The sequence below is a fragment of the Palaemon carinicauda genome, chromosome 3 (genome assembly GCF_036898095.1).
Source record: "Palaemon carinicauda isolate YSFRI2023 chromosome 3, ASM3689809v2, whole genome shotgun sequence".
In the NCBI taxonomy this organism is placed as follows: domain Eukaryota; kingdom Metazoa; phylum Arthropoda; class Malacostraca; order Decapoda; family Palaemonidae; genus Palaemon; species Palaemon carinicauda.
In genome coordinates, this window is record NC_090727.1 from 114,571,519 (window position 1) to 114,584,018 (window position 12,500).

Genomic DNA, 12,500 nt, shown 5'->3' on the forward strand with positions numbered 1-12,500 from the left:
GTTTATGTTTTATGGCAATTTCTTGTCTGTAGAACCAAAATAACTAAGAACTACAAATATAGAAATGATAGTTTTTTCCTTGTTCATTTCCATTAGACAAAAATATCTTTTCATATTCCTCTCGACCTATCTTGGAAAATTTACAAATTATAAATACCTTTCATCACACTTTAGGTCTTTATGTTTTATGGCAATTTCATCTCTGTAAAACTAAAAAAAAAAAAAATAAATAAAAAGTTACAAGATATGAAAACGATAATATTTTTTTCCCTTTTAATCTCCATTAGCCAAAAATATCTCTTCATCTTACTCCCGACCTATCTTGGAAAGTTTACAAATTACAAGCCATTTTCATTACTCACTTTAGGTCTTTATTTTTATGGCAATTTATTCTATGGAGAAGCACACCTCCCCCCCCCCCCAAAAAAAAAAAAAAAAAAAAAAAACTAGGAAGTTACAAAATATGAAAATGATAAGGTTTTCTTTTTCCATTTCCATTACGCAAACATCTCTCTTCATATCCCTCTCGACCTATCTTTCAAACCTTACAAATTATAAACCCATAAACCTCTTCCCTCACATAATTTAAATCTCTATTTTTAGTATGTTTTCTGTAGAACTAAAAAAATGAAAATCACTAAACGCAATCCTTGAAAAAGACAGAATAGTTGACATCTCCTCTGAAGTCCCAAGACGTGAGACGGGGCTAACTCTCGAAACACAACAGAACGTGACCAGACACCGAAACTATTATTTGTGGTTCCAGGTGTCTTGGATGCGCGCCAGGGACCTCCACTTGTTGACTGTCGGAAGGTTCACCTACACGAGTGACGAACGGTTCAAAGCCGTCCACCAGGCCGGCTCTCAGGACTGGCTGTTGAAGATCCACTATTTGCAGAACAGGGACGCTGGGCCATACGAATGCCAGGTGTCAACTACCCCGCCGATGTCTCATACCGTATGGCTGAGTGTTGTCGGTAAGATCTTTTCTGTTGTTTACAAGTAGTGGACTTTAAGGTGTATTTTTTTCTATTTAGTCTTTCCATTATAAATTTCCCCATATATTCGTGTAAATTATATTGTTCTGTTAAGTGCCTTTATTTATATTCTAGGTAACCTCAGCTAGAGATTTTTATATTCCATTTAGTAAACGTAAGTTTTATTTTTTTCACCATTTTTATGAAGACATTACTGATATGGTAATGAATATTAGGTTATATAATCCCATTTTCTAGAACCTGGTAATATGTTCCAGCTTTCGAGTATATCAATGTTTCAGTGTTGTTGTTTTTTATATGGTTAAGCAAAAATCTAAATAAATACCATATTTAGTATACGTAATGGGTGGTACATTCAGCAATATGCACTTGAAAGTTCTACACTCACACGCACACGAACACACGCATATACATACATTTATATATGTACATATATATGTACACACATATATTTAAATATATATATATATATATATATATGTGTGTGTGTGTGTGTGTGTATATACCTATAGATATATATATATATATATATATGTATGTGTGTATATACATATATAGGTATATATACATACACACACACACACACACACACATATATATATATATATATACACATATATAGGTATATACACACACATATATATATATATATATATATATATACATATATATATATATATATATATACATACATATATATATTCACCTCTTATTCCATAAGCATTCCACTACCAAGAAAGTTCAAATCCATATTCTTCAACACCATTAAAGCCCCAAAGGCTTTAAATACATTAAAAAAAAATGTTTCGTCTTAATTCTAAAAATATCATCCCACGCACAAATCCTCATATTAGATTTTAGAATTAAAACCATCTGGTGCTTGACACATTCTATACGTGACATTTTATGATTAAATCCACGAATTTTCAAATTCTCAAACTAAGTAACTATTTCTTAGAATTTTACCTTTTAAAAAAATGCGTGTATATACTTTGGATCCGTTTCTAATTTACAAGATGTATAATCAATCTTCGAAAGAGCCAGTTGAGAGTGGTTATTTTCTCATCTTATATATTACTATAATTATATTGTGGTAGGAGACCCTCTTTTAGGCAGGTTGAGTTAAAAGTAATGGCTGCATCGGCAGGGAATTTTTCTCATATAATTATGTTACCTCATTAAGGTATGCATGCTATTCTGCCCCTAAAGTAACGCGTATAAAAAAAGAAATACAGAAATCTAAGAGTCATTTATATTTTATACGTGAGCACTACGGTCTGGACTATATTTTACTTTTATATTTCAGAGGCAAATTTCATATGCAAAGCGGGTACAGTGGGAAGAAACTATATTTTTACTTTTATTTTCAGATGTGCAATTGATATGTAAAGTGTATACGCAATAGAAAAAAAATCTTTTTTTGTTTTGTTTTATTTTCATAGGAATATTTGATAGCCAAAGTAGTTTTAGTGGAGAGTATGGAATATTGTGTAGTAAAGATTGGAGTTGTAACAATATAGCTTATGAATGAATAAGACATATCTCGTAGGTCATACAGGAAACGGGAACTTTTCCTTATAATGCAGGATCAGGAAAAGGGCCTCACCTCCCCCACCCCTCACCCTCAAAAAAAAAAAAAAAAAAAAAAAAAAAAAAAAACATACATATCTTAAAATTGAGAAGGTCCTCTACTTACGATCATTCGATTTACAAACATTCTGATTCACAAAACACAAATCCAACTGAAATTCACAAAGATAAGATAAAGAAATATTGTAATAAAACAATTTTATATCCATTAATACAGTAGGCAAAACGATATTTGTAATAATTTGATAAATATTTCATATGGAACCCGAATATTTGTTGACTTTTGTGACTGGAAATCATAGCTATTGGATTCAGGTCTGGCCTACCCTGGGATAAGATTTAACCAAATTTGACTTACAAACAATTCTACATATAAACAATTCTACTTACAAACAATTCTACTTATAAACAATTCTACTTACAAACAGCTTCTTGGAACCAATTAGTTTATAAGTTAAGTACCTTCTGTATGTCCTATATATAAGTATTAAGAAAGTAAATTATTTAGTATGATAATTGCTTTTACTTGTGAACTATTGATATATCTATTACAAACCTCAAGAATTTCGAAAAAGGAACTTGACTTGCTTTTCATTCATCATCATCATCTCCTCCTACACCTATTGCCACAAAGGGCCTTGGTTAGATTTCATCAGTCATCTCTATCTTGGGCTTTCAACTCGATACTTCTGTATTCATCCTCTCCTACTTCACGCTTCATAGTCCTCAGCCATGTAGGTCTCGATCTACTAACTCTCCTAGTGCCTTGTGTAGCCCAATTGAAAGTTTGGTGAACTAATCTCTCTTGGGGAGTGGGAAGAGCATTACAATTTTTATTTCAGGATGTATTCGTAAAATAATGCATTTAATTTATATGTTTTTATTACATGGCAATTTATATATATATATATATATATATACATACATATATATATATATATATATATTTATATATATAAATATATATAAATGTATATATATATATATATATATACATATATACATATATATATATATATATATATTTATATATATATATATATATATAAATATGTATATATATATATATTTATATATATATATATATATATATATAAATATATATATATATTAATGTTTCAGAGCACCAGACTTTAGATTTCTGGCATCATATGTTTTTTTTTATATCATGTTTCAGAGCCCCAGACTGTGGTACTCGGAGGCCCAGACTTATACATCAATGCTGGTTCTGCCATCAATCTGACGTGTTTGGTGAAACACAGCCCTGAGCCACCGCCTTACATATTCTGGTACCACGATGAAGAGGTGAGAGATTATTCTTTTATTATTATTAGATGTTCTTTATCTTTACGATATTTAATACAGTTTACGTTTAGAAGAAGGTACAAGAATTATAAGTTGCCTAACTCAAAGATGATTTACGATTTGTGTTTAAATTCTTAAAGGATATTCTTTATCTTCCGGTAATTCAAGTGTCAAAATATACTCTATATTTAGAAAAAAAGTCAGAATTCTAAGGTGCGAAATTTAGAATAGAAATGATTAAGTATTTAGAGGATATCTGCTCAAACTCGTTAGTTCCTTTGGTCACTGTTACCTCACTACCCTTGTTAAATAAGGTTGGTGGGTTTAAGGGAACCTATAGGTCTATCTAATGAGTCATCAGCAGCCATTGCCTGGCCCTCCTTAGTTCTAGCTTGCGTGATGAGGGGCCCAGGTGCTGAATATATATATATATATATATATGTATATATATATATATATATGCATATATATACAGTATATATATATATATATGTGTGTGTATATATATATATATATATATGTATATATATACATATATACATACATATATATATATATATGTATATTTATATATATATATATATATATATGTATATATATATATATATGCATATATATACAGTATATATATATATATATATATGTGTGTGTATATATATATATATATATATGTATATATATACATATATACATACATATATATATATATGTATATTTATATATATATATATATATATATACATGTATATATATATATATATATATATTCAGTCTCTAGGGCATTGACCTTCTTTATAGGGCAATATCACTGTACCTTGCTTCTGCCATTCACGAGCTGCCTTTAAAAACATTTAAAACGACTGAGATACTCGGAGAGAAAAATATTTCGCTCGATTTACGACAGAGATTAAATTCGTTATCTTTTCCCTGAGCTCTGCATTCTCTTGATTGTTTTCAGAAGAAAGATCAAATAAAAGAAAAATTGGCTCAGGAAAAGAAGACGTCCTAAGAGTTCCGTAAAATTTGCAAACTAAAGAGTTCCATGAATTAGATTTTTATTCATTTTATATTTGCTGATAATATAATTGTTGTTAATTTTACGGGTTGGTGACCGTAATATTACTCCTTTACGTCAATATATACGTTTTTAAACGTTAAATGTCTGTAAACCTTTATTCCAGTTTTTATACCGTTTTCAACAGAAAATTCTTAACAGTGTATGACACTTATAGAAGGCAGTGTTATGTGTAGTTATCGAGAAAAATAATATCAGCCATTTTACCTAAGAAAATTATATTCTTGGTATTAATCTCTTTTTTGTGTAATTATCGGGAAAAAATATTATTTGCCATTTTGCCTGGGAGAATTATAATCATGGTTGTACTTTTTTTTTCTAATTATTTGGGAAAAATCATATTAGGAAAGTTACTTGAAAAAAATTATAATTTTGGTATTAATTTCCTTTTTTTTATTGGGAAAAATTATATTAGGAATGTTACCTGTAAAAATTTATAATCTTGGTAGTAATTCCATTTTTTTTTAGTTATTGGAAAAAGTTATTTTAGGAATGTTACCTGAAAAAATTTATAATCTTGGTAGTAATTTCCATGTTTATATTAGGAATGTTACCTGAAAAAAATTATAATTTTGGTAGTAAATTTCTTTTTTTTAATTATTGGAAAAAGTTATATTAGGAATGTTATCTAGAAAAAAAATATAATTTTGGTAGTAAATTTTTTTTTTAGTTATTGGAAAAAGTTATATTAGGAATGTTACCTGTAAAAAACTATAATCTTTGTAGTAATTTCCTTTTTTTTTTAATTATTGGAAAATGTTATATTAGGAATGTTACCTGTAAAAAATTATAATCTTTGTAGTAATTTCCTTTTTTTTTTAATTATTGGAAAATGTTATATTAGGAATGGTACCTGAAAAAATTATAATCTTGGTAGTAATTTTATTTTTTTTAATTATTGGGAAAAATTATATTAGGAAGGTTACCTGAAAAAAAATTATAATCTTGGTAGTAAATTCCTTGTTTTTTTATTGGAAAAAGTTATTTTAGGAATGTTACCTGAAAAAAAATTATAATCTTGGTAGTAATTTCCTTGTTTTTTTATTGGAAAAAGTTATTTTAGGAATGTTACCTGAAAAAAAATTATAATCTTGGTAGTAATTTCCTTGTTTTTTTATTGGAAAAAGTTATTTTAGGAATGTTACCTGAAAAAAAATTATAATCTTAGTAGTAATTTCCTTGTTTTTTCAATTATTGGGAAAAATTAAGTTAGGAATATTACCTAGAAAAAATATAATCTTGGTAGTAAATTCTTTTTTTTTTAATTATTAGAAAAAATTATATTAGGAATGTTACCTGTAAAAAATTATAATCTTGGTAGTGATTTCCTTTATTTTTTTATTGGAAAAAGTTATTTTAGGAATGTTACCTGAAAAAAAAAATTATAATCTTGGTAGTAATTTAATTTTTTTTATTTATTGGGGAAAAATTATATTAGGAATGTTACCTGAAAAAAATTATAATCTTGGTAGTAATTTCCTTTTATTGGGAAAAATTATTTTAGGAATGTTACCTGAAAAAAAATTATGATCTTGGTAATAATTTCATTTTTTTTAATTATTGGGAAAAATTATATTAGGAATGTTACCTGTAAAAAATTATAATCTTGGTAGTAAATTCCTTTTTTTTATTGGGAAAAATTATATTAGGAATGTTACCTGAAAAAAAATTATGATCTTGGTAATAATTTCATTTTTTTTAATTATTGGGAAAAATTATATTAGGAATGTTACCTGTAAAAAATTATAATCTTGGTAGTGATTTCATTTTTTTTTAATTATTGGGAAAAACTATATTAGGAATGTTACCAGAAAAAAAAATAAAATCTTGGTAGTAAATTCCTTTTTTTAATTATTGGGAAAAATTATATTAGGAATATTACCTGGAAAAAAATATAATCTTGGTAGTAATTTAATTTTTTTTAATTATTGGGAAAAATTATATTAGGAATGTTACCTGAAAAAAAAATTTTAACCTTTGTAGTAAATTCCTTTTTTTTAATTATTGGGAAAAAGTTATATTAGGAATGTTACCTGAAAAAAAAATATATATAATTTTGGTAGTAATTTCCTTTTTAGTTATTGGAAAAATTATATTAGGAATGTTACCTGAAAAAAAAATGATATTGGTAGTAATTTCCTTTTTTTTAATCATTGGGAAAAATTATATTAGGAATGTTACCTGAGAAAATTATAATGGTAAATTATTTTTTGTAAAAAATACTTATAAGCAAATTGGAACTAAATAGAGCAGTAGAGAACAAAAATTGAATTAGTAAAATCCAATTATTATTTGCATGAAAGCGGCTGCAGAATTATTTGACAGTTTCAAATCATAAATTGATTATTGTATTAGAATTGGAGGCCTCTGGTCATTCAGATAAATTCATGTTAACTATTCTAACATATCATAGGAACCTATCTCTCTCTCTCTCTCTCTCTCTCTCTCTCTCTCTCTCGATAGTTCATGAGTAAAATGGGAAATGTGTTGCTGAAATTCTCTCTCTCTCTCTCTCTCTCTCTCTCTCTCAATAGTTCATGAGGAAAATGGGAAATGTGTTGCTATAATTCTCTCTCTCTCTCTCTCTCTCTCTCTCTCTCTCTCAATAGTTCATGAGGAAAATGGGAAATGTGTTGCTAAATTTTCCCTCTCTCTCTCTCTCTCTCTCTCTCTCTCTCTATATATATATATATATGTGTGTGTGTATATAATACACACACACATATATATATATATATGTGTGTGTATATATACATATATATATATATATATGTGTGTGTATATATTCATATATATATATATATATGTATATATATATGTATTTATATATATACATATATATATATATATATATATCTTATTCCCAATTTGTGCTCATTTCTCGAAACCAGCTTGCTTTTCCCTGAATTAATTTAGAGCAGAGGCATATATGAAGTCTGTGTGACAACCATGTGCGAACTTGAGGGTAAGGTTTAGGTTAATTCGGTTGACATTTTGCTCAACCTTGACCTTGACCTTTGACCCAAGACTTTCAAAATTGAATCATTCTCACCTCTGAAAATAACAATTTATCCCTGAAAATTTCACTACTCTGAGTAAATTTGTGGCCAGGAAATTGACAGAAAAGGGCCTCGATTAGATTTCACCAGTCGTGTCCATCTTGAACTTTTAAATCAATAGTTCTTCATTCGTCAACTCCTACTTCATGCTTCATATTCCTTATTCATGTAGGTCTGGGCCTTCCAACTCTTCTAGTGCCTTGTGGAGCCCAGTTAAAAGTTTGGTGAACTAATCTCTCTTGGGGAGTGCAAAGAGCATGCCCAAACCATCTCCATCTACCCCTCACCATGATCTTATCAAAAATATGGTACTCGAAAAATCTCTCTTATAGTTTCATTCCTAATCCTGTCCTGCCACTTAACTCCCAATATTCTCCCAAGAGCTTAGTTCTCAAATCTATAAAGTCTGTTGGATATTGGTTCATCGTCATACCACGAGCTCTTTTAGGAGAAGGACACTCCAAAATCAAACCATTGTTTTCTAGTCTTGGGTAGTACCATAGCCTTTGTACCATGGTTTTCCTCTGTTTTAGGTTAGAATTCTCTTGCTTGAGGGTACACTTGGGCACACTATTTTATCTTATTTCTCTTCCTCTTGTTTTGTTAGTGTTTATAGTTTATTTGGGAAATGTTTATTTTAATGTTATTACTGTTTTTAAGATATTTTATTTTTCCTTGTTCCCTTTCCTCACTGGGCTATTTTCCCTGTTGGAGCCCCTGGGCTTATAGCATTCTGCTTTTGCAACTATGATTGTGACTTAGAAGGTAATAATAATAATAATAATAATAATAATAATAATAATAATACCTACTTGTTCCCTTTCCTCACTGGGCTATTTTCCCTGTTGGAGTCCCGGGGCTTATAGCATTCTGCTTTTGCAACTATGATTGTAGCTTGGCAAGTAATAACAATAATAATAATAATAATAATAATAATAATAATGATAATAATACAGTACCAAATATACCTACTTAATAAACTTTCTCTATCCCATAGCTCCTGAGTTACGACAGCGAGAGAGGCGGGGTTCAGGTCCTCACAGAGCACGGAGTAGACACCACTTCCCAGCTCATCATACAGAAGGCCAAGCCTCCAGACTCCGGGCAGTACACCTGCTTGCCAGCCACAGCTCCTCCCTTTTCTTTAACGGTTCACATAATTAGTAGTAAGTCGTTTTAATGGTTTCTGTTTCGAATCCCAAAACGGGGGGATGAATGAAATGATATTTTGGATGGATATTTTTTTTTTTATTTATATCAAAATGGTTTGATATATTGTTTTTTATGGATTTGATATTTATTATGATTGCATTTGTATATTTTTGTTTATTACAGTTGTTTCTGTAATAATAATAATAATAATAATAATAATAATAATAATAATAATAATAATAATAATAATAATAATCTTTATAATTGTTATTATTACTATTGTTCAAAATCAGAAAACATCCATGAAAATTATATTAACATTTAGGATGAGATTTTATTATGTAAATATTACTGAATCACGTCCATATTTCCTTTTCTCACTGGGCTATTTTCCCTGTTGGATCCCTTGGGCTTATAGCATCCTGTTATTTTTTTCCAACAAGAATTGTAGCTTATTAATGATAATAATTAGTGAGGCTATCAGTAGAGAGCATGCTTTCACCACGCCAAGCAATCTTGGTTTGCTTTTAACACCATTGAGTGCTTGTATTTCGATGTATTTTCTTCAAATTCTAATGGAATTGTCCTTGGGTTATATCCCACTTGTCCACCAAGTTTGGTTGAAATTGGTTCATTAGTTTTTGTGTGATGTTGCTCATAAAGAAATTAACTTTGTGATTATTTTCAAAGTACTGCAGCGTACTTGTACTTCGATATACTTTATCGAAAATCATACAGATTCATCCTTGGGTCATAGTTAACATGACTAAAAAGTTTAGGCAGTGTAATGTTGTTCATAAAAAAAATTAACTTTGTGATTATTTTCAAAGTACTTGCACTTCGATGTACTTTATCCAAAATCTTACAGATTCATCCTTGGGTCATACTCAACATAACTACCAAGTTTAATCAAAATCGGTTCAGTATTTTTTGTGTAAAGTTGCTCACAGACAAACACACAAATAAACTAATTCTCCAAAATGTTGCATATTCATCCTTGGGACATTCCCAACACGACTACCAAATTTGGTCTAAACTGATACAGTTGTTTTTGAGTAAAGTTGCTCACACACAAACAAGCATACAAATAATTGAATAAACTAATTATCCAGAATCTTACAGGTTCATCCTTGGGTCATACCGAACATGAGTTCAAAATTTGGCTAAACTTGGTTCAGTAGTTTTTGAGGAAAGTTGCTCTCAAACAAACATAAAACAAATAAGTAAATAAACTAATTATGCATAATGTTACATATTCATCCTCGGTCCATGCCAAAAATCCCCACCAAAATTTGTCAAAATCGGTGTAGTAGTTTTTGAGGAAAGTTGATCTGAAAAAAAAAAACAAGCAATCAAGCAAATAATTTATAAACTAAATATCCAGAACATTACAGATTCATCCTTTGGTCATACCAAAAATGACTACCAAATTTGGTCAAAATCGATGGAGTAGTTTTTGAGGAAAGTTGATCTAAAAAAAAACAAGCAATCAAGCAAATAATTTATAAACTAAATATCCAGAACATTACAGATTCATCCTTTGGTCATACCTAAAATGACTACCAAATTTGGTCAAAATCGATGGAGTAGTTTTTGAGGAAAGTTGATCTGAAAAAACAAGCAAGCAAGCAAATAATTTATAAACTAAATATCCAGAACGTTACAGATTCATCCTTTGGTCATACCTAAAATGACTACCAAATTTGGTCAAAATCGATGGAGTAGTTTTTGAGGAAACTTGATCTAAAAAAAAAAAAAAACAAGCAAGCAATATCCCGAACATTACAGATTCATCCTTTGGTCATACCTAAAATGACTACCAAATTTGGTCAAAACCAGTACAGTAATTTTCTTGATTTTGCCGAAGCCAGTAATATCCCTGAAAATGAAACCTACCGCAAATGGACCACCCCCTTGGAATTATCCCCATGACATATATTTCGTGCATTCCAGGCGAGGAACCAGCAGCCATCCACCACAAAAACACGACATCCAGTTCTGCCGAATCCGGGAGTGGCGGGTTCGGGCGTCAAGTGCCCCTTCGAGTCATCCTCCTGGGATTCTTAACCCTTTTAGCCACGAGCGGAGGAGGCCAATTTGAGATAGTCGCCGCAGGAGTTTTATTGGCGGAGGTCTGCTGGAGATCGTTGATAGACGCGTGGAGGGGGATCGCGTGGTGGAGATGGTGGTGGTGGTGGAGAGAATGGAAAGATGGGGGGATTCGACCCCAGGGGTACTTTGGAATTCCTCCAGCAGTAAGATAAAGACAGATTTTTTGTGCATATTTTTTTCTTTGGTGTGTGTGTGTTGAAATGTCTTTCTTGAGAAGGACTATGAACCTCGTGTAAACAATCGAGATTTTAGGTTATGTTGATATATATATATATATATATATATACATATTTGTATGTATACTATAAGTGTATATATGTGTATATATATGTTTGTATACAGTATATATGTATGTATTTATACTTAAATATATATACATATACAATATATACAGTATATATATATATATATATATATGTGTGTGTGTGTGTATATATATATATATATGTATTTATATGTGTGCATATACATATACATAAACTGTATATACATGTATGCATGTAAGTAAGTATGTATGTACATAAGAGACAAATAAGTGTATAATAACAGGACCTGTGCAAAGCTCCACTTCTATTCCAAATGGTTTGGAAAATCCCATGAAAATCAGTTTCAGACGAACTTCCAATACGTATGAAGTGTCAAAGACAAACATTCTGTGACGTGTGTTGCCACAAGTACAGTGTTCTTACTACAGGATCAAGCCATCGCATTTCATGCCCTATACATACCCATGTGTACAGCCAGAAATATATACCCTTTGTATTTGTTTGCTGGAAGGTAAAGCGTCAGGACTTTCATATATTTTATTCTCTACATAGATGAATATAGATATTTTGTATGTGACCCCTTAGGTAGACCAATAAACATGTTATCTATGATATTAGGGTAAGGCCATTAGAATGTCTAGGTGATTTGCATCGCGATGAGTTGAGAGATATTATGCAACTCATGAGGTTTGGGGCTGCTGGGAGGAAGGACGCTGGTGACTGGTACAACATGTGAGCATACGCTACCGGGGTCTAAACGATGTCAGGCAGGGCAGCCGATCGGGACTACGGTCTACCCCTAAAGCCAAAGCGAAGTCCTTCAAAAGGTAGGAACTGTGTTTATCCCAATACAAATTTGGAAAATAAAAACATGATAATAGAAAGCGATGTCAGGCAGGGCAGCCGATCTGATATACGGTCTACCCCAAAGCCGAAGCAAAGT

The 12,500-nt window shown here is 30.4% G+C and overlaps 1 protein-coding gene across 1 annotated transcript in view; it reads left to right on the forward strand.

Annotated features, from left to right (window-relative positions):
* The window catches only part of LOC137637801 (zwei Ig domain protein zig-8-like), a 23,426-nt gene extending 11,889 nt beyond the window's left edge, over positions 1 to 11,537 (forward strand). Inside the window, exons 3-6 of the mRNA XM_068369911.1 lie at positions 767 to 977; positions 3,766 to 3,893; positions 9,025 to 9,193; positions 11,133 to 11,537. Of these exons, the coding sequence (XP_068226012.1) occupies positions 767 to 977; positions 3,766 to 3,893; positions 9,025 to 9,193; positions 11,133 to 11,443 (819 nt within the window). The 3' untranslated portion in view covers positions 11,444 to 11,537. The remainder of the gene's footprint in view (positions 1 to 766; positions 978 to 3,765; positions 3,894 to 9,024; positions 9,194 to 11,132) is intronic.
* The last annotated feature ends 963 nt before the right edge of the window (positions 11,538 to 12,500 follow it).